At 32.4% G+C, this 23,444-nt stretch overlaps 2 protein-coding genes and 1 long non-coding RNA gene across 4 annotated transcripts; 2 read left to right on the top strand and 1 right to left on the bottom strand.

Moving 5' to 3' along the window:
• Positions 1-4,687: 4,687 nt before the first annotated feature.
• On the top strand, positions 4,688-8,819 carry LOC111410010. Of its 2 annotated transcripts, XM_023040163.1 has the most exons (4): positions 4,688-4,918; positions 8,000-8,072; positions 8,172-8,239; positions 8,392-8,819. In XM_023040163.1, the coding sequence occupies exons 1-4, from the start codon at positions 4,743-4,745 to the stop codon at positions 8,420-8,422; spliced, it is 348 nt and encodes a 115-aa protein (XP_022895931.1). In that variant the 5' UTR covers positions 4,688-4,742; the 3' UTR covers positions 8,423-8,819. The 2 variants fall into 2 exon arrangements, 1 of the variants encoding a protein (XP_022895931.1); XR_002705599.1 differs by lacking the exons at positions 8,000-8,072; positions 8,172-8,239; positions 8,392-8,819 and adding an exon at positions 5,626-7,786.
• A 1,097-nt stretch (positions 8,820-9,916) lies between these two features.
• Positions 9,917-11,440, bottom strand: LOC111410009. Its single transcript, XR_002705598.1, has 2 exons — positions 11,186-11,440; positions 9,917-10,552 (listed from the first exon to the last, which is right to left on the bottom strand). It is a non-coding gene; the product is annotated as an uncharacterized LOC111410009 (long non-coding RNA).
• A 593-nt stretch (positions 11,441-12,033) lies between these two features.
• Positions 12,034-20,998, top strand: LOC111410007 (E3 ubiquitin-protein ligase MARCH1). Its single transcript, XM_023040162.1, has 6 exons — positions 12,034-12,574; positions 13,367-13,452; positions 13,544-13,690; positions 19,074-19,197; positions 19,661-19,944; positions 20,566-20,998. The coding sequence occupies exons 1-6, from the start codon at positions 12,391-12,393 to the stop codon at positions 20,656-20,658; spliced, it is 918 nt and encodes a 305-aa protein (XP_022895930.1). The 5' UTR covers positions 12,034-12,390; the 3' UTR covers positions 20,659-20,998.
• Positions 20,999-23,444: the final 2,446 nt, after the last annotated feature.

Below are 23,444 nucleotides of genomic sequence, written 5' to 3'. Positions count from 1 at the left end.
TAATATAATATGTAGTTGAAAAATAAGGAAAAATTTTGAATTTACATTTAGAATATTTTGTTATGTCAATGTGATTAAAAATAAGTATATTGAAAAAAGAGTTTTGAAATAATAATTTTCAAACAGGGGCTATATCCCTCCTTATCTTAAAAGAGATAATGTGAGGTTTGTTGTTCATTTTTGTCACATACGTTTTCACATGAAATTGGTTTGGTAACAGTAAATTATTCTATTCAATCACACTGTAACATTCTGATCACACATCATCTCACTATTTTCATACGCTGTTTCACTGATTTCTCCATTTCACACACTACTACACTTTATTAAAGTCAGTACTATATATTATATAATAAAGAAACGAAATTAAATATAAAAATTATTTAAAAAAGAAATTGCAGATGAAAGTAGAACAAATTTATTATAAAGTTTTTAAATTAAATTAAACTGATTTTAAAAAAATAAATATTATTTAATTCAAATTTAACGAATGTATTTCTACCATAAAGAATGTATAAAGATTATTTTATTAAACTAAATTAAATAGATAAAATTAAATAAAGTTACAAAAATTAAATAAATAACATATATATATTATTTAATTAATTAAAATTGAAACAATTAAATTTTAGCATAAAAGAATAAAAAAGAATTTGATATCAAAATATAATATCAACAAAATTATTCCTCCATAAAAAATAAAAAATTATTTAATTAATTAAAATTGAAAAAATTAAATTACCATAAAAGAATTGAAAAGAATTTTATATCGAAATATAATATCAACAAAATTATCCCTAAAAAAAAAAAAAAACTCTCCGTGGATGAAGAAAATTTCTCCATCTACTGAGAGATAGTCTCTCCTTTCAAAAGGAAAGAACGCACGAATGATAACACTCTGTGCATGTAGTGGAGATTTTTTTCTCCCCTTATTTATAGTAAATTTTTTATTAATAAATATTTAATTTAAAAAAATTAAATATAAATAAATATTTACTTTAAAATGTTAAAATTAATATTTTTTTTTTTTATCTATAAGTGACTTTTACAAATATATAAGTTTTTTATTACTTTTAAGTAACTATAAATGATTTTTTTTATTTAGAAATAACTTTTTACATTCTAAATAATGTAATCTTTTTATTAATATTTAATCACACTTCATGCATGGAGTTTCTAAATTTAAAAAAAAAATTATTTATAGTAATTATTTTTATTAATATTTAATTTGAAAAAATTAAATGTATCGAAATATTTACTTAAAAATGTTGAAGTCAATATTTTTTTTTATCCACAAGTAGCTTTTACAATTATAATTTTTTTATTGCATTCTAAATAACTTGAAGTGATTTTTTACTTATAAGTAACTTTTTATATTCTAGATAATGTAACTTATAAGTAAAAAAATCACTTCGCGCCCCAGGGCATATCTCCCAGTGGCAAAGGGGAGGGCGGATAGGGCTCAGCGCGGCAGTGTGTAGAGTTCGATTCCCCGCTAGGTGGAATTGACTTTGTTGCAAGCGGGAGTTACCATATGGGTTAACAGCTTTGGCCTATCCATATGCTCTTCACCCTGACTCCTGGGAGGCACATCCTGCGATTTACCTCCTCCACGATGGTCCAGGGCAGAGTCGGTGGGGCCCTTAAGGTTGGGGTTCAACTTTTTTTTTTTTTTTTAAAATGACTTCAAATTATTTAATAGTAATGAAAAATCTATAGTTGTAAAAACTACTTATAGATAAAAAAAAATATATTAACTTCAACATTTTTAAGTAAATATTTTGATATATTTAATTTTTTCAAATTAAATATTAATAAAAAATCATTATAATCTTTCTATTTAAAATTTTTTCAATATTAATTTTTTTTATATTTAAAATTTTTTCAATTTTTTTCTATTGGTGAAAGTAAAATTACTGATTTTTTTTTTTTGACACAAAGCTGAACTATTCATTTCTGTCACGTGCATTTTCACATTCAACTGATTTGAAATGGGTTTGGACAAAGTGGTTTGATTTTTTATTATATTATAAAAAAATATAAAGTAATCTACCATTTATCACTCTTTCAAGTCATTCATTCTCCCTCCTTCAATTCAATCGTTTTCTGTCCAAATGTCTAGCTTTCATGTATGCAAAAAAAATTAAAAAAAAAAAAAACTCTCCAAATTGTTGTTTCTCTCTGTGGGAAAAAATTGCGCAGTCATCATCTCAATCGTAGGGAAGAAAATCGTAGAATTTGTGATGATTATCTTTAGGTATGTTCTTGCAATTTTTTTTTTTTTTGTAGTTTTTAAAGATTTATTTAAGGTATGCAATTTTTATTTCTGTGTATAGATGAAAATTTAGCTTGGTTCATCTTCCTCTACCTAGATGTGAGGTATGTTCTCGTCTCTGTATATACATGAAAATCTAATTGGAGTTTTATTTTTTTCTTGAATATGGCTATGAAATTTTTATTTTTTATTTTTGGATGTTTGCTTTCTCATGGATTTATTTCTTATTTTCTTCGACTTTGTTTAATGTAATATATGTTTTTCTTTTTTTTGCCGAGTGTGTAAAAGTTAACTAGCTCTTTCTTTTTTACCCTTATCTACTTGAAAAACTTAAATTTTTCGATCATTGTTTTTTATATTTAATGAGACTTACAAGAGTTTTGCTTTGAATATATTTGGAGTCTTTTTTATCCAATTAGTAGTGTTTACAATTATGTTATTATTTGCATTTGTAAAAAAGATTGTTAATTTGTTGAGTAGTTCAAAGACGCTTGCATCACCCATTTGTGGTTCCTTTTAGGAGAAAAAATGTGTCCAACCTATAAAGAGAAAAGAATTAAAAAGAAAAACAAATTTTTAATATGAACAAAATAAACTTAAAAATATATTATGTAATTAAAAAAATAAACAAATTAAAGTTACAAAAATGAAACAAAAAATATATTAATATTATTTAATTAAAATTGAAAAAAAATAAATTTTATTATAAAGAGGAAAGAGTTAAAAAGAATTTTAAATCCAAAAGTAAAAAAAAAATTTATAATATGAACAAAATAAATTTAAATGAAAAATAAGGAAAAAAATACTCTCCATCCACAGAAAAATTGTCCCTCTTTTCATTGGATGGAAATTTTATTTTATTTTATTTTTTTAATTTTTTGTTTAAATTATTGATAATTTTTTTCTATTTAAATTTTTTAAAATTCTTTTCTTATTGAACTTAATTTTTTTCAATTATTGCTTTTCTCTCCTTCAAAGGACAAATTTTTTTCCATTAAAAGTTTTGTCAATATAAATTTGTTCAATGTAAAATTATATTAATTTTTCTACTAGTGGAAATTACTAATTATTTTTTTAAAATTTTTTTGTTCGTATTATAGATAATTTGTTTTCTATTTAATTTTTAAAAAAATTTCTCTTAATGATTGAGTTTAATTTTTTCAATTATTTCTTTTCTCTCCTTCAAAGGAGAATTTTTTTTATTCAAAAATTTTTCAATATAAATTTGTTTGATTTAAAATTATTTCAATTTTTTTTACTTGTGGAAATTACTGTTTTTCTTTGCACAAAGCTGAAGAGTTCATTTTTGTCATTACCATATTGAATAATTCAATTTCAAAATTAATATCACAAAAAACTTACCTCAAATGATTATTTTTATAACTAATTGATTCACTTATTCTTTAGACATTAAACTCATATTAACATTAAAAATGCTAATATGACATTCAAAATAATCATGCCCGTGCATGCACGGGCGATAGATTAGTATAAAATAAAAAGTACATATCCTAATATTTTGTGTAATAGAAAATCAACCCCAAAAAAAAAAAACCTTTCTGGCCCCTCTCAAGAACCGGGCCTACGTGGCCATTTTCATGCATCAAAACTCATAGAAAATTATTTTAATAAGACAATGATAAATAGCAATAAAGCTTCTCAATCTTTAGTTTTATTTTCATTTTCATTCCCAACCTTTTTTTCTAGCTACTTTGTCCTCAACTTTTGAAAAATATGTGGTTTTCATTCAAATGAATGAATTTTTCATCCATATTTTCATTAGTCAACCAGTTCATCTGTACATTTATTAGGCTAAATTGTTAACAAAACAGTTAAGTCCAATACGATAACTCTCCCTCTCTGTATAAAACACAAATCTACATTGTATTATTCATAACTAATATGTGGTATGTGCACAAAATTTCGAGTTTAATTAATTCATTAGCAGTATTAAGAATATATGGGACTCATCGAATAAATATAGAAAAACGATGAATGTGATTCTAAAATACCAAGTCAATGTGACACACTATTTTCGAGATTGCCACCTTTTATCTAAAATTTTATCTAAATGTCTCCCTTGTAAAGCGAGAATTCATCTTCAACTAACCTTATTTCTTTTCTCTGTTGGTATGGACACGAAATTTCGAGGTTAATTAATTCATTAGCAGCATTAAGAATATACGGGACTCATCAAACAAAGGATAATTCTATGTGTACAGGAAAGTTGGACAGAAAACTTATAGGATTTCAAATTTGCTGACCTGGCGCACATATCCCACATATCCTACCTTTTTTTTTTTTTTTTTTTTTTTTTCCATTTCCCTCCTCTTTTTTTTTTTTTTTTTTTTTTTTTTTTTTATTTCCTTCGATTTTCAACCCAAAACCAGACCATTCGTCTGCCACCATAAAATGAACCCGTATCATTTTCTCCCCTAATCATTTTCCTTTTTCCCCTCAAACCAGAATGCAAGACGAGAAACCTGTTGTTCTTCCCGTCGTTCTTCCTGCACCTCTTCATCTCCGAATTTCAGGGCCCACGACCAGGAAATCAAGCACAGGCTCATCTATTCCAGAACATCCTTCTACCCAAGAACGACGCAGGCAACTGAATCCGAAGGTGGAAATAGATGATGGACAAAGGTAATTTGCTTCTTTGTTTTAAATGTGTTAGCTCTTACATTGGTCGACCAATTATTAGATTATGGACAACAACATTTTGCTTCTTAGGTAGAGTCTTCATTTCTTGCCTGTGTGCCCTTTTCTTAACACTAGAGGAGTATATGATCTGCAGGGGTAGTGAAAGGGGATTTTAGAATTAGTTAGGTATTAGCTAGCATGTGGCCACTTGGACATTGGATTAATTATGGACTCAATAATTACGTATTCTGTTTACGAGCAACAAATGTTACTATAGTATCAAAATCTGGAAGAAACCAAGGTCACTGTACATCCGGACCCAATTGGTGAAAAGTTATTAGTGGTATTTTGGCCGTCTATACCTACTACACATTGGCACATAGATCTTGTTCTTGATCGTCTGACTTTCTTCTTGGATCCAGATTACTTAAATCTTGTCCTCGGTCGTATGATCAATTATCATTTGGCTGAGTGCATTTTTGGTATTGTGGATATACTTTGCTCAGAGGTGAAATGATTATGTGAACATAACAGTGATTGGGGGAGCTATTTTACGAATTTGGCTGAGCTATTTTTATTGGCTGGGCTATATTTTTTGGTGCCATTAAATTTTACTCATCGCAAGCATGTTAATTACCGTTAGCGGTAAACATGTGATTTTAGTTACATGTGATTTACAACTTCTAATAAAATCACAGCATTTGTTGCAGGAAAAGAGATTATAGAAGATGAAAATATTGATGTCGTTGTAGAATATGATGATGAGAACATGGTCGCAAATTTGAACACATTGGACAACGAAAAATTAGAAGGAGATGTTGCGACTAAGCCTGAGGTAAGTATGATGTTTAATAGTGAAGAAGAAATGTTGGACTTCTTTAAACGACATGCTTACGCGGTGGATTTTCCAGTGAGGTAACGAAATTCAAAAAAGGGAAAAGATGGAGTTATGAGATATGTGACGTTCGCATATAGTCGTGAAGGTTGGAGAATTTATGCTACAGGGGGTTCTCTGAAGCCACAACCAACCAGTCAGACGGATTGTAAAGCAAGAATATCTGCATCATTAGATGGTCTTAGAATTTGGAGAATTAACAAAGTGTTCCTAGAGCATAATCATAGGACAAGTCCTTCTAATGTATCGATGCAATCGAAAATTGACTACAAGTGCGAAGCAAAATCTCGAATTAAATGATATGGCAGGAATCCCCTTGCACAAGAGTTTTAACTCCATAGTTGTGGCAGCAGGTGGATATGAGAACATAACATTCATGGAAAAGGACTGTCGGAACTATATAGATCAAGTGAGACGACTATGACTCGGTGACGGAGAAGCGATCACAATACAAGGGTACTTTTCAAAGATGCAAGCACGTTGCTTAGGATTTTATTTCAGTATGGACTTAGGTGACGAGTCACAATTGAGGAATGTATTTTGGGCAGATAATAAATGTAGGCAATCTTACAAAGAGTTTGGTGATATCGTCACTTTTGATACTACGTATTTCACTAATAAATATGACATGCCCTTCGTCCCTTTTGTTGGCGTAAATCATCACGGACAATCGACTCTGCTTGGTTGTGGACTATTATCGAACGAAGACACAGGCAGTTTTGTGTGGTTGTTCGAGACATGGCTCGAGTGCATGCATGGTGAAGCCCCCAGTGGAATAATGACTGATCAAGATCGGGCAATGTAAAATGCAATTGAGATTGTATTTCCAAATACAAAATATAGATGATGTTTGTGACATATTTTTAAGAAGCTGCCAGAAAATTTTAGGTACCATGTGCATAAGGGCGCCATATTTTATGCTATACACGAGCTGGTATATGAATCACAGTTCGTTGAAGAATTCAAGCACGGTTGGAGGGTGATGCTCGATATGTATGACTTACATGAGAATGATTGGTTGTTGGGCCTGTACAATAACAGAAGTCGTTGGGCTTCTTGTTTTTTGAAGATCACTTTCTAGGCAGGGATGTCCACAACACAACGAAGTGAGAGTATGAATGCATTTTTTTGATCGATACGTGCATTCAAAGACTTTGTTGAAGCAGTTCGTTGAACAGTATGAGAGAGCACTGAGGAATAAGGTTGAGAAAGAGTTTCAGGCTGATTTCAAGTCATTTTCTCAAATGGTACCATATGCAACTACTTTCGAAATAGAGAAACAGTTTCAATCAATTTACACAATTTCGAAGTTCAAAGAAGTACAAAATGAGTTCACTGGGAAGGTTTACTGTGATCTAATTTCTGAGAAGGAGGAATGTTTTTGGACGAACTATGAGGTTCATGAGCATCAGAAGAGCAGAACATATTGTGTCTCATTTTGGAGAGATCCTTGCGAATTCACTTGTAGTTGCCACTTATTAGAGTTCCGAGGAATCATTTGTTGGCATGCGATCATAGTTTTGGTTCGCAATTGCATCACTGAAATGCCTAATAGGTATATATTACGGAGATGGCGGAGAGATGTCAAAAGAGCACACACGAGGGTCAAAGTCAATTATGTTGGGTTAGGAAGTACTTCGGGACAGTTAAGATATGACAATATGTGCGAGGCTTTCTTGAAGCTAGCAGATCTCGTTGCAGATGATGAAGAGTGATCACATGCTATAATGGAATGGATAAAATTACAAGCAGAACACATACGGAAGCAAAGCCATTTTGCAGCATGTTATTTGTTCAGCCTCTGATTGTAACGAGTCACAAAATTATGTGAGCATGAGCATATTGGATCTTAATTCATCTAAAAGGAAGGGCGTTCAGAGGAAACTTCGATGGAGAGGTTGCTTGGAGTCCACTTCATACAAATCGAAGGTATTGTGGTCCATTCCCCTTTTAATTGATTGTGCATTTGAGTTAAAATTATATTGTTCAAGCATTCGATGTGTTATGTTAAATTTTAAATTAATAATTTCAAATCGAGTATTTTCGATATATTTTCGCTTAAATTAGATAGAGAAAAGTTTTGGTAGCACCTCAAGCTTATTTTAATTTAAAAATAATATAAAAAAAAAAAAAAAAAAGAGTTCGTTATATTTATTTAAGCAATTAATAATTTTTATCTCGTCCTCTAGGTCATGTGCAGCCGTACTACCATCGTCATTTGCCCGACGAAGATGGCACAAGGTCGTGATTATAGCTGGTCAGGTATATTTGCACACATCTCTATTGTACTTATCCAATACCATCCTAAGGTATACATATTGAGCCAACGGACTAAACCAATAATTCTTGAAATCTGACCAGTTGATTCGGCCATCCGGGTTTGATTTAGCCCGAGCACAGGTTTGGTTGAAATTAATTGTCAAAAGCAGGTAAGTCGAAGGCAAAAATAATCAACCATATTACTGGTAAAAATAAATCTTTTTACCTTAGGATGCAATGTTGTTGTTTCATTGGATTTCCTGTATTAATCATGTGTCATGGATGAACCACAATTCGACTGATGGGTGGATGAAAAATTCAGCCAACGAACAAAAACAAGCCTTGAAATCTGAATAGGATCATCGGTCCTTAGATTTTACACTCACCGTGAACGCACTGGTGGCTGCATTTTTTGGAAGGAAATGGGTGATATTAGATCATGGACATCAACATCATGGTGCTGTTTCATTTCACGTGATCCTATTGCAGTTATTTGAAGCATGCAAACGTTTATCTACACTAGTTCAGAGGTGAAATGCAGGGAACATGTTGAAAAAAGGCACCCCAAAATTCTTAGTTTTATTCTTGAATTTCTAGATTGTCTATTTAATCAAGCATGTAGTTGTGAATGGTAGATTTCTAATTTAATGACAACGTTGCAATTGTATTTTCTATTTAAAACCATGAGATTATCTTCTCTAAGAGTTACTATGAATGGCAATCTGAATGGCTGCTATTTACTGTGATTTATCATGGCTATCTAATGTGGACAACATGCTCATTTGGTTGTTTGATTTGGACAATAGGAACATGCTTGGTAAGAGCATTTATTAGAACCAATTTTGGACTTTTCACTTATTTTAATTTAATGATGTTTGAGTCTTAATTTATTATTGTTGTTGTTTCATTGGAATTTTATATTACGCCAGTGAATTATTCAAAATAAGGTTGAATTTTTAAATTAAATGTACACATAAGTTGAATGTTTCAACAAGTTATTCTCTCATATTATTTTATTTTTGAGCTTTAATTTGACAAGAAATCGATACAGGGTTGGCAATATTGAAAATAATTGAAAACTTAGTAATGGTCAAGTTTCTTTGAGACTAGTTCTTGTCACGTGCGTTACACGAATGTTGTCTTTTTTGTATTTTTATTAGTGTGAAAATTGTAGATGCTTAAAAGGAAAAAAATACTGAATTTGAAGATTTATTGCATTATTCAAGAGTCTTGTGAGCATATTATGATGCATTACAATTGATTCATAAACATAAGCTACAAATACAGTATGTGCAAATACGGTAGGTAGGCAGCATATACGATAGGTTTTTTTTTCTTTTTCTTTTTTCATGTGCGGAAAGGCTTTTTTTTTCTTTTTGTAGTTTATATATACTAAAATTATTATTATTTTTTTAATCATGATGACATGATGCGTGTGTGGAAAAATATTTCCCAATCACCATAAACAAAATTCTTCACAAAATGTAAAAATAAAAAAAAATGACATTAGGTATGGTAAAATTGGATTATTTTACTGTTGCATCTACAGTATTGCCTCTTTACCCTTTTTATAAGAAGTTAGATACATTGAACAAATGGTGAAGAAGGATTAGCGTGATTGACCCCAAGTTATTTAGAATAAAACTTAGTTTGAAGTTAGTATATTATTTTGATTACTTTTATAGCAATATGAGTCCAAAAGTAAGTGCACGAGTGCTATGTGAACTCCACAGATTACTTTTTCCATTTAATTTACTCTAAATGCCATACGAGATTGAAAAATTCAGCAAAAAAGACAATCATAAAAGTGAATGAAATGAAAATTTGACCAACACATACGAAACATATATCCAAACCATTAATATATTACAACGAGTCGCAAGATAAACCATTACAAGAAACATATATCCAAACCTTTAATATATTACAACAATCCGCAAAATATTAGAAATATGTCCAATGCTCGAACGACGTTGACAAAATTAAGCATTGAACATTCAAGCCTACTACGACAAAGAAGTTGTTATGGTACGAACAAAGCATGTAGCAATTACAAATTGACATCACTCGTTCACGTCGGTGCCTTCCCCTTCCCATCGCATTCTACAATTCCTTTTCCTTTGCAAAATGTTACGTGCAATGTTACGTCGACGTCTCGTTCCTCGGTAATTCGAGCTAGGCTGTTGAAGAGTCTTGGCAAGTCTTCATATTCCTCCTTCGACTCATGGTTCACCTCCTCATTAACGGTACTCGACTCCCTACTTAAATCTTTATTTTTCACCCAATCGAAATATCCAGTCATTACTACACGTGAAGAAGTACTGCCCTTTGTTTTCAATATTCTGTTCTACCTCAAAACATTTCCGAAATCCGCATTTAGATGAAGGGCATCCACGTTTTGTTTGACATTGTCCAAAGTCGTGAGCGTTACTTCTACAGCCGTGACAAACTCCGAAATTCCTTCCTCTCATTCTAGTCAACCACTATTCAAGAAACAAATAAACCCAAATTAATCCAGTTGAATTACGAAATCTCACATTGGAGCGTATGAACAGCAGTATATTGCAAACAAAGCACCGGTTTCATTGTATTTCACTAACATTCATTTACCGCTGTCTTGCAAATACAAATTCCATAAAATCAGGATAATTTCTTCTACAAATTCAACAATCTTTCCACAATATAAACAGAGAACGAAAATGGTAGATTTCAAATTTAGCAAACTTTCCCCAGAAATTGTTGAAACGAAATTAAGAGATAATACGATTTCTAAAGTTTTCATGTATGAGCTACCCTATTTACAAGCAAAATGCCATTTCAATAACATTCCAATAATCTGAAGAACAATAAAAAATTGAGCAAGCCGTGCCATTATTTAATTAGGAATCGAAAAGTTTTTTTGCCCCAAAATTTATGAAAATTCATCAATGTATGAACAAACTCAGAAATTTACGACAAACATGAGATCAAAACCTTCAACCTCATCAATAGTAAGGCTCCATAATGTTCATACTTCAAATATATGTCAAAATACAAAGGAAAAAAACCCAAATCAATTGGGGAAGCCTAAGATAGCTTAACGAGAAATTAGCGTAAAACAGTATATATCAAAATACCTTTGCCCAGCTCAGACGCATAGATATCGGCGCTGACTTCAAATTCTATTTCCACCTTCGGATTCAGTTGCCCGCATCGTTCTTGGGCAGAAGGATGTTCTAGAATAAATGAGCCTGTGCTTGATTTCCTGGTCGTGGGCCCAGAAATTCGGAGATGAAGAGGTGCGGAAAGAGCGGCGAGAAGAGCAGTAGGTTTCTCTTCTTGCTTTCTGGTTTGGGGGGAAAATGGAAATGATTTGGGTAGTCCGATTTTGGGCTGAAAATCGAAGGAAATAAAAAAACGTAGGATATGTGCACCAGGTCAGCAAATTTGAAATCTTGTAAGTATTTTGTCCAACATTCCTATAGTCATAGAATTATCCTAAAATAAATATAGAAAGAAGATGAATGTGATTCTAAAATACCAAGTCAATGTGACACACTATTTTATAGATCGCCACCTTTTATCTAAATGTCTCCCTTGTAAAGCGGGAATTTATCTTCAACTAACCTTACTTCTTCTCTCTGTCGAAACTAGAATTTGTCATTAAACACACCTACCAGCACTCTAGTGTTAAGCCATACATAATCCATTGTCCATAAACTGGCTTATGTCCAACCACCTTGTAAGCTTGAATTCGTCGTCAACTCATAATCTATTGTCGTACAAATCAATACATTTTTATTATTATGAATTCCGAAATTTATACTCAAACGGATCTATTGCCACTACAAGACAATAATCTCTATTTATAACTAACAATATGCAAGGGAGCCAGATTCAATTTAAAATGAAAATATGACATGGGGCAAATAAGGGGAAAAAAAATATAAAGTTTATATTCAAAATAACAATATTTCCGTTTTGTAAATGAATAACGGTCTAACTATTCAACGTCGTCTCGGATTCGACTATTTCAACGCAACGTGACATTCAAGCCTCGAATAAAAGTCAATTCTTAGGTTGTTGCTATGTCATCGAAATCTTATCCCAATACATCGAATTTTTCTTTTCGGCTTCTCGGTAAGCTGCAGCCACCGCACCGCCACCAGTGGACGGCGTGATCACGGCTTTGTCCATATCCCACTTCCATAAGAATACTACAAATCCTGAATTCCGTGAATCTGAATTAAATTCTATATATCTGCCGATTTGTGATTAAGATATAATCTAGGGTTCCGGAGTGCAGTTTCTTCTATCTCTGTGTTTGGGAAATTGAATTGAGATGAATAATTTGCAGATGGAAATGGCACCAGTGGGTGCGGAGAGTCATGGGGATTCTGATCCCCTGCTTAAGGAGACTACAGGATCATCTGGGAGCTCTAGTTGCGAGATAGAAAATGAACCTGACGTTGAAACTGCTTCCTTGCCTTGTTGCAGAATTTGCCTCGAGTGCGATGGTCAGGATGGTATGTGATGTTTTTGCTATTTGATTTATGTTTTTAGGTTTCCGTTAAGATTTTACGAAGTTTTTGTTTTGGAAGGTTTTTAACTCACTAACATTCTTCCTTTAAAATTTTATGTTTTCTTTCTTTTTCAATGGTGTAATTGTAATCTTAGGGGTCTGGATACATTATTTTGCTTACTGGTACTTTTAGTTCACTACGAATCAATGAAAACCTATATATATATATATATATATATATATATATATATATATATATATATATATATATATATATATATATATATATATATATATATATATATATATATATATATATATATATATATATATATATATATATATATATATATATATATATATATATATATATATATATATATATATATATATATATATATATATATATATATATATATATATATATATATATATATATATATATATAGAAGATTGGAAGACTGATGTAAAGAAATTGAATTTCCAGATTACTAAATACTGTTTGGCATTGAAACAAACACATAATCTTGCTGAGTTGTTCGACTTCTAGTTATATGCCATTCCAAAAGTACATTTGATGAGAGTACGCTTAGTTTGGTATTTCATAGTTTGATTTGTGTTTGTTGATATGCTATTTACTGTGTATTTGATTTCCTTCCGTTATTGTATCATATTCTCCTTTTGGTGCTTGTTGTGGTGTCTTGATATTTTTGTTTAAAATGTTTTTAAGAATTTTGGCCTCAAACCATTGTCTTGGTACCTATCTGACCCGGAATAATTTTCCTCATCTTTATAGATGATGAATTGATATCTCCGTGCATGTGCAAGGGCACTCAGCAGTTTGTGCATCGCTGTTGCCTTGATCACTGGCGGTCTGTTAAGGTGAAATTATCTCTTTTCTGTTTATTGAATATTCATCATTAAATTAGTTTACATATCGATAATATTTAGTCTACACTGTATCGTAATATAGGAAGGATTTGCCTTTTCACATTGCACAACCTGCAAAGCTCAATTTCATCTACGAGTGGCAGATTTGGAGGACAACTCTTGGCGCAAAATAAAATTCAGACTTTTTGTGGCTCGTGATGTATTTCTTGTATTTGTGGCTGTACAAACTGTAAGATCATTTATACTGATTATCATCTTAGAAAATATTTATGGCACGACGCTATTATATTGGAATAAATTGACCTTGTTTAGATATCCATTATCCACTTTCCTGTTTCTTCTTTTGGCTGAACTTGTTATGGGGAGTTTAAATTTTAGTCCTGTGAATTGTAGTTTTGCTGTCTTCCAAATATTTTAATGCTTCTGACACTCGTGAGAGAGTCAAAAAGTTGGTGGGTCCATTGATTTATGACGGCTCTTAGTTACATGAAACTGTTTGGAATGAGACACAAAGGGTGCTTATTTAATTCACACCTAATGAGGAGGAGGAGACTATCTTCATTTTTGCTTTCGATTAGTTTTACAAATGCCACACCATCAAGCCACCAGGTATCACATTTGAAGACAAAGGCTTGTAATTAGATGATATTTTACCTTTTATTTGCTAGCTTTTTTATATGGTTCACTGTTACCATAATTTCAATCTAGTGTTTGGTGTACCTCCTTGGCAATGATGTATGTGGAAACTTCTTTAGCATGACATCTTTGAACAACATATTACAACTATTATTTTACCTTTAAACGTGTCGGGTATTAGTTAGGGCAACATTGTCCAAGCTAATAAAAAATAAAAAATCAACATGCTCAAACCTAAGATCAACTTATATTTGCTCATGTCTCTCAAAATGCCAGGCCAAGTCAATTATAATAAGGGTCAATCAAGTTCCGATTTATTTTACGTTTGTGAGGCAATCGTAAGGCTTAAACTTCAAGAACAAAAAATGATATTATTTAAAAGCATATTTAAATAAAAAATGCTTATAATAAACCACAAACCATCTAGAAGATTCAAAGGAAAGTAATTTTGCGGAAGTAACTTGCTGATGAACATAACATAGATTAATAACATAGTAAGTTCTTAAGTTAGTAATCATATAAAAAAAATCGTAATTTACTACTAGAAGTAGAAATAATGTAGAAGTATTCCGTAACATCACTAGTAATATGATCTTGAATAGAATCATCAATGTATAAAATTTCCTGTCATCCTTATCATCACTGCAAGTTTTTTCTCATTCTTTTTCATCATTCTCCACCAGCAATGGTGCCTTTTCCTCCCCTTCCCCTTCCCCTTCCCCTTCGTGTAATGATAGGAAAAAGAAAACAAACCAATTGTAAGTGGAGGGAAAAAAATGAATGCAATTCTCTACTGCTTTAAGGCTTAGCCTTGGAGCATAAGCCTGGAAAAATGGAACTCAATGTATAAGCTTCGAGGTGTTTAATGAAATCCTCACTTTAGGTGCGCATTGGGGTATAAGTATTAGAGTCCAGACAACTTTTTGAAAGAATGGAAGAATAGATTCATGGTCATCGAGATTAAATCACGTTAACCAAACAAGCTCGTACATAAATGTCCCCTTTTTCAATTTCTGGGAACATCGACATGGAATAGCCTTTGACCAACTTTAGCGTATATGGACTTTTCATCCATGCATGTGTACCATCTATGATGCACGGACACTTTACTTGGGAAGTGTATATGTGTCTAACACATATCATGTCGTGTCACACACTGACACTCCAGGATGCTTCATGACATAGGTTCGACGAACCAAATACCTTGTCTCTGTTTCATATATATATATATTTTAAATTTCTAATGCTCGAGGATACTTTAGGGACGTACCTCGGCCAAGTGTTTTGTTCTACAATGCATGTGTATTGTGTAGTGTCTTATATTAAAAAGGTACAAAAATAAAAATATAATATATAAATTCTTTATTTTTGAAGAATTAAAATCGACGTATTATTGTCGTTTCCTAGAAAAATCATGTGTCCCTTTGTTCGTGCCATGCAACTTAGTATGCCATCATAAGTTGGCAATCGTTGCCGAGATCGAATGATCTAGACTGAAACGAGTACATCTACTTTTACTTTTCTTATTTGGTTTTATTCTTGAAGTTACACTAGATGATTTAAACAGCTTCGAACAACTTGATATATGTTGTATTAGCATACTTCTGGTCGTAGTATTTATTACTAGTGAGTATTAAAAAGAGATGAATTTAGTGGATATATAACAAATTTGAAATGAAGATTGAGAATTTTTCTCACATTAATTTTGACCTTTTTTACCCTAATATTTTAATATTTAAAGTTACCAATTTTTATCTAATTACAACTGGGGCTTGCAATATCTTACACATGACATCCATATGTCTTCATGTGTTAGTAACGTAGACCTGTTAAGAATATAAGAAATGTTAAATGGCGTGTCAAACACTTCATGAAGAATTTTTAGGGAAGTATCCTTCACGTGCTGAAAATAAAAATAGGGCTTGACAACAGCTTGTCCGATAGGTATCCTAGAGTTTTCAAGCAATGTCAGTATCTTGTATGTCACTTACACTAGGAGTGTCTGTGCTTCTTAACTTGCTAATGATTATCTGACTTGATTCTGGGGAATTAATTGGAGTTGGACAGTCTTTTTTCTTTCTCTATCATGTCCTCTGAATTCTCTCCCAGGTCTAATATCTTTATTAATAAAGGAGTTCTTTGATGTAGGACAGTTTACAACATTGAATTTATGGTGGGTTGCCATACTAAGACGCCCATACGGTAGGGAAAAAATATGCGATATGTTAATGCTTGTCATTAGAAGTTTCTATGGTGAGAATCAAGGTTGCTCAATGCTGGTCAGAGGTTGTGAACAATCATGAGTGGTAATATGTCCCAAGAGGCTGTTTTGTGCTTGGATAATGAGATTTTTAGTTCCAGCAGATTTGGGTTTGTGAGGGCTGATTTATACTGATGAAATGAGGTAAATGGATCTGAGTATAGTGCAGATGGTCTAAAAATAATTGTAAACAAAGATAAGAAGTAGGGGAAGAAGTTATGGAAAGAAAATACAGTTTACTGTATCTGCTCTTGGTAATTCCAGATAAACACAATAATCAATCCTTCAAAATTATCCACTCTATTGCAATTAAGATATCACAATGAGTATTTAGGGGCTTCAAGGAATTTTTCCATGTACAATAAGTAATAGAAGCCCGAAGTAAATTAGTAACTGTTCTGTGACCATTCATAATTGAAATCAAATAAAAATTAAAAACCTCAATTCAGACTTGTTATTTACAATAGTCAATGGTTAAAAGCTTGAGAAAACAATTGGTAATTGATCTCAAGCTAGCCAACATAATACAATCATGTAAAAATGCTATAAATTAATCAAGGACGCTTATTACCGAAAAAGATCGGGTGTCTTGTAACCCAAAATTTAATTTAAGCTTCAAAACTGTACCATGTGTGTGCCACTCCTTAATGAAACTTGAACTTCACTGCCATCATACAATATAGAGGAGACGTGCTTTTTCTAAACTTAACTTGCTCTTCTAAACCCTTTCTCTTAATGTAAGATTTGGACTTTGAATAGCTCTTATATAAAAATCCTGCAACCCACTTCTTGCTTAACTTCTCTGATCACTAGTCTTTCTCCTTTTCCTCTGACTTCTTTGATTTGAAAGGCTCAGGTTCAGTCCAAGATAAATGTGATTCAGCAATAAAACTGTATTTGTGGCAAAAAAGGAATTAAATCAATTAGTACTTCTTTAATTATTTAGATTAGATTTCTGATTAATTTCCTAAATAGCTTAGGATTGTTTAAACCCTTGTAAATAGAGAGTTAGCTATTTGTTTTAATCACACTTTGATTATCGAATACAAACTACTTCTCTTTCTCAAAATTTTCATAAATTCCCATTTGTGAATTTCGTTTTGAGCTTTCTACGTCATTTGGTATCACAGCTTACTTTTTCCTCTGACCAATTGTTCATCGCATGATAAATTATGCAAGTTATTGTTCATCCGTAATCTGGGATAAAAATCTCTGTGCGGTAAAAGAAAATAATCATTATCTAACACAAACTAAAATTAAAGAAATTCTAATTAATTTAATTCTTTGTCACCTCGAATATGCATCATTGATGAGGTGCTCGAGGATCAAGTTGTTTCAAAATATATTGATTTTCCGAAGTTTCTAGTGCATTAAGAAGACCGTCTGCTTAGCAATCTCTTGGAATAATGAAGATGAGTTTCACCAACTAGATCTCAAGCTATTGAATGCCTATCTTGACTATAACTTGTCGAAGTTGAGTTCTTTTCACGCTGAGAGAAGTGATACATTACTAAAAGTGTATTCAAGGCAAAAAGGAATTAAATTAATTAGGATTTATTTAATTTTAGTCTGTGCTAGATTATGATTATTTTCTTAGTTAGTTTCTTATTTAGGGAGTTAACTTTTTGTAGTGATCTTACTTTGATTATGGAATACAAAAATGTAGGATACTTTAAATAGCTCTTGATAAAATCACTATTACTTTCTCCTTTTCCTCTGACTTCTTTGATTTGGAAGTCCGAGGTTCCATTCAAGGAAAATGCTTATGAATGTCATCAGTTGTTAAAACATTGACCAGTTGTTACAGAAATGTAGACCTTACACTTTGTCCTCTGATAAACGTTTTGTGTTTCCACGAGGGAATGGAACGCGTTTTAAGTTTATTTGCAGTTGCTGCAGAGTTCTGATGAAGACTTTATATGCTCGCAATTTCCTTATCTTTTTGTTTCTTAAGATGCTTTTGATTTTGGTGGTAGCGAGGATATGCTGAGTACTGGGGAAGTGATGTGGTTAACATGGGCAGATTTGGATAGAGGGCAATGCTAGATTCTTCTGAAATACCATCTTCTTCTCATTTCTCATGGGAAGGGATGGTTTCCCTTAATTTTTTATTGGTTGTACCTAATGGTGTCTTTTGCGGTTTGGCTCTGCTAGATATGCAACACAGTTGGGCTGTACTGCTTACTTTATGGCTATCCCTCTATTTCCATCTTTCGTACATGTATTTCTGTGTATATTCCAACTAATACTCTTATTGAAGAATTTGCTTATCTTCCTATTTCAATTTAATATAGTGGAATAGATATCAAGGTCTTTAGGAAGTCTTAATTAGGAGTGTAACCATCTTTTGCATTGGAAAACTTCATGATGATTGCCCAATGTTTAGAGAGGCTAATTGTCATAGAAGATTAGGTAGTTAAACTGGAACTAATGTTTCAACTGAAAAATTGTGTAGGCTCTTGAACTTCATATGAAATGGAAATGAAAATTTCATGCCCTGTTGTACTAAAATTTGAAAATTCGGTAGTGCATTATCTATTCTAAATGAGTTTTTGCTGTTCGTCTTTGTAGCATATGGATATTGATAGGAGCAATTAGATTTAGGAACTTCCACACATATAGGTTCTCTGCTGCATGTTCATTACCTGTAACTGCAAAAGAAGCAAAAAAATGGGAATGCAAATTTGTGACAATTATTTTGCCGTCCTCTTCCCAGGTGATTGCTGCAATGGGTGGCTTTATATACCTCATGGACAAGGATGGAACGTTTAGGAATACATTTAATGACAGTTGGGACCGGATACTGTCAAAGCATCCTATTCCATTTTACTATTGCATAGGTAAATCTTTCCATCGATTTACTTCTCCAAGCATGAAAACAAAATAAATAAATAAATAAAATGGTAACTCTAGAAAATATGGCAATTTATGGACTTATATTTCTTGTTTGTCATCATCACTGTTAGTATTGGCATTCCAGTCTTGTTTGTTTATTACATTCTATAATACTAAAAGTACATTTTCCCTTTTCAATTCGTTGTTCGATGTATTCTTATATTATTGTGAAGCCTTGTTTTCTTAAATGAAACCGCGCCTCATTGAATTATTTAGATATACAGATTTGGCAGTGTCTCATTGCTTTATTTTGCATTGGAAACTTAAAAACATGTGCAAAGGATATGTTTCTCCTGGAATTTATATTAAGAATCTTTGGCTTCTAAGGTTTATAGCGTAGTACTTTCTGTTTAATCAATGGAACAGCGGATACTAATGATATTTATGGCATTACCATGTTGAAACCAGGAGTCGTTGCTTTCTTTGTGCTGATCGGGTTTGTTGGTCTCATATTGCATTGCTCCATAAACACCAATGACCAACGGTTTGCTGGCTGTCAGAACTGTTGTTATGGCTGGGGCCTCTTGGATTGTTTTCCTGCATCAGTGGAAGCATGCTTTGTTCTGGTTATCATATTTGTTGTTGTCTTTGCCATTCTTGGCATTGCCTATGGTTTCCTTGCCACCACCATGGCGATTCAGAGGATCTGGCAGAGGCACTACCATATCCTCACTAAGAGAGAACTCACACAGGTATAATATCTTTACATTATCTTCTTCTGAATAATCTCTCTTGTGAAAACATGCCAAACTGAAGATTGTAACTCATACTCACATGCATTATTGATAACTTTTTCTGATTCTACACTTGGATTTGAGTTGCCTATAAATGAATTTCAGACTGAACTTAATTGACATAACTTACACAATCAGTTAGTTTTGAACTTCAATTGTAGTGCGGCAGTGGTAAATATGAACTTCTATAATCTTAACTTATTGAGAATTTTTCTTCTTTTTTCTTAGAAACATGTTTTTTCAGTAAATTATTTTAAATTGAGTCATATGAAGATCTTATTTGGTTCTTGATTGTTTCCACCTTGGCACTCTAATTCTGGAACATATCTTTTTATTCATGTAGTTCAATTTCATTGTTGAATAGATCGGATGACATTCATGTATTAGTACTAAGTTTGCCCTAGAAATTATTCTGTAATGCTGGCCACCATTGGTTCCATTCCTATGATTCAACATGTTCTGGTATTGCTATGCATTCAAGGCTTGCTATTCAACAAATATTAAACAAAAAAGTTACAATTTTGTCAATCACGTCCACTATGATATAATACCGCTTACCAAACATTCTGAATATTGCAGGAGTATATAGTGGTGGATCTTTGTGGCTGTTACTCGCCTCCCAAACTCAATCCGGAACATGAAGACCGTCTGAGAACCCTTAAGCTGCTGTAAGGAATCTAGAGTCAATGACTCCTGAACCTCTGCTACATGTCTCTCCAAATCAGAGATGACTTGAATGATATCATGTTTTTCTTTGTTACTTACCTTAGCTGGACTTTTGAGTGGCAAAGAAGATCTAGTCAATGTCAATGTGGCCTTCAATTGCCTTGGGGATGGTGGTGTACTTGATGAATTTATCTCAGAAAAGATTGATGTCTGGCTTACATTTTATCCTTCTTGTTTCTTCTGTATATATGAAGGCAATTATAAGAATTTATATTGGAATCGTGTAGTATCGTAGTACTTGCATTGAGGGGAATCCTGCACAACTTTAGAATAACGATTTTCTTAACTTTCTTAGGCTCTCTATCGTATTTAATTTATGTGAATTATATATAAATATCACATAAGTTATTCGATTGCTATTTTGTTACACAAATCGCCTATTTTTCCAACAAATATAACATCAGAAAATTGGCCGTAGATAGGTTGGAGTTTTTCTAGAAGTTCATGCATTTGGTGCATTATATTACACACAAGTCCCTTACCTTCATTATAATCACGGAGCTTCAAACTGTTTTTATTTTGAGTCAATCTCAAACACTTTACCTCTAAAGTTTTATCCCCTCTATGACTATTTTTCGGGGTATTATTCTTGTGTTTCCTGGTGATTTGTAAAAGTTCAAAGATGTTCATTTATTTAAATTCTCATACTTTATCTGTTTTCATGAAGAAGAAATTGCTTGTCTATAACTAATGTTCGTGATCATGACATTGTACATTGTTCCATTGTCCCACTTGGTAAACCCCCTTCTAGGAAGCCTACTTCGTCGCCACACCTATCGGGGCAATCCAGCCACCAGGAGTTCAAGTTCGATTAATTAGGTTCTTCATTTTCTTCTGAGAAGAATTCATAAAGTTTTTACCAGACCCCATTCAGGCCTACCCGACTGATATAATGACGAATTAACTCTCCATCATTATTAGTAGCAGGCGAATAGTGACCCTATTTGTACCAGCCTAGGAAGTGAAAAGTGAAAGAAAAGCCTTTATTAGATTAGTCTTTCCATGTGCTCCGATGCGATACGAGCCTCTTACTGGGGGCCGTTATTTAAAAAAGAGAGAAATACCATCCTTCTCTTTTAAGAGTATTTGTGACATATCAAATCATGGTAATGTTCTTTGTTTTACATCGAATTAAACCACAGCCCCACTGCGAGTGCTGGCCACCATCAATTCTAAGAAGTGAAGTTAGTTGATTTTAGATTAGCTAGCTACCAGATAATTCCTGTGTGTAATAAGTTCAATCCCTTAAATTTCTCAATCCAAGTTTTTGATGTAGCGCGAGCAAAGCACCGGAAAAATAAATATGAACAAACACGCTATCGAAAATTCATTGATTCTAAACACTACTACTTTCTAGTTCATGTTAATTCTTAAGATTACTAGAAATCTATGTATCTAACTCGTTGATTTTTAAATATCAAACATGAGAATTTATGAAATTGGAGAAATCTCAACAATTCAAATTACACTCCATTGTCATAAGGTTTACAACTCGTATTTAAAGCAGTAAATAAAATCTGGATAACAATTAAATTCTTAGATAACGATTAAATCTAGATAATGATAAGAATTAAAGATAATGACTAACATGAAATGAAATAAAATTCTAATACCAAGTATAGACTAAACGTTCCCTAAAGTGCCAAACAATAATTAAAAGATAAAAAAGCCTCAGCACCCTTATTTTAGTTATAGGGTCAGATTGCATCATTCTCCTCCGATTGACAAAGATTTGTCCTCGAATCTTGTTGAGTTGTCAACTGACGTCTTGTAAGTTTGTAGGGAAGACATTGGCAAACGCATCCCATATAAATTGAATTGTTGCTAACACCAATCTCAGTAACCTAGCTCAGAACTTACTAGACAACTCGAATTCACAGCGTCATGGGCCATGCACATTGGTTGGCCTATCAGTAGCCATTCTGCTCCAATTTCTCAATAAAGACCCATTCTCCAACTATCAATCTATGTTTTCTTCCAATAGATAATTGTAATGGCCCATAATAATTTTTCACCTGCAAAATATTATCTTGGCCAACTGCACCATCTCTATGTTGGAATGTTTTTCAAATAACAATGAGGAAAGATTTGGAAGTGATTAATCATGAGAAAGGCAAGCGAAATAAAAACGAGAAGGATAAACGAAGACAAAAATATTACCCAGGCATGATCGCCTAGCCATTATTTGGAAAAAATTGTCCACATTTTATCAAATTGACCATTGAGGGTTTGAATTCTGGTGTAGTTTTGTGAAGCGTTATATCTTTTTGGCTTGGTTTTTGTATCTTTTCGTGCATTATTGTTGGAGTACTATATATATGAATAGTTTTCATGACTAAAAACATATCCAAAGCATCTAATTAGCATCATTTGTATATAAATCAAAGATCAAATAAAGTCCCTTTATGTTGTTCCAAAAGTTCATTTTCAAATTTGTTTGCTTCATTCAAACTTTGGATTAACATTTTGATTACTCCTATAAACTATTTGCATTTGAAAGCCTTCAAGCACTTATTCCGGTAACGGAAAATATCTTTTGAGGACAGCGATTCATAATCGTGTTAAAATATTCCATTTTCGATGAATCATCTTGTTGCCGATTTTCTTGTTTCTTGTTCTTCACCAACATTTCACAACACTCCATGACTTCCATTGTAAGATCATGTTTTAGCTCCATTGAAGCATTATATTCGTGCACTAGTTCCCCATCTGGATTTATCCTTTTTCCCTTA

This window comes from Olea europaea, chromosome 15 (genome assembly GCF_002742605.1).
Source record: "Olea europaea var. sylvestris chromosome 15, O_europaea_v1, whole genome shotgun sequence".
In the NCBI taxonomy this organism is placed as follows: domain Eukaryota; kingdom Viridiplantae; phylum Streptophyta; class Magnoliopsida; order Lamiales; family Oleaceae; genus Olea; species Olea europaea.
This window is presented reverse-complemented; position numbering and strand designations above follow the sequence as displayed.

What these genes read in the sequence shown, in the direction of transcription:
- LOC111410010 (XM_023040163.1), top strand. Translation starts at nt 4,743, where the DNA reads ATGCAAGACGAGAAACCTGTTGTTCTTCCCGTCGTTCTTCCTGCACCT. An exon ending in TCGTGATTATAGCTGGTCAG is followed by an intron (nt 8,073 to 8,171) that starts GTATATTTGCAC and finishes AAATCTGACCAG; the next exon opens with TTGATTCGGCCATCCGGGTT. An exon ending in AAATTAATTGTCAAAAGCAG is followed by an intron (nt 8,240 to 8,391) that starts GTAAGTCGAAGG and finishes TGAAAAATTCAG; the next exon opens with CCAACGAACAAAAACAAGCC.
- LOC111410007 (XM_023040162.1), top strand. Translation starts at nt 12,391, where the DNA reads ATGAATAATTTGCAGATGGAAATGGCACCAGTGGGTGCGGAGAGTCAT. An exon ending in TCCATTTTACTATTGCATAG is followed by an intron (nt 19,198 to 19,660) that starts GTAAATCTTTCC and finishes TGTTGAAACCAG; the next exon opens with GAGTCGTTGCTTTCTTTGTG. An exon ending in CTAAGAGAGAACTCACACAG is followed by an intron (nt 19,945 to 20,565) that starts GTATAATATCTT and finishes TGAATATTGCAG; the next exon opens with GAGTATATAGTGGTGGATCT.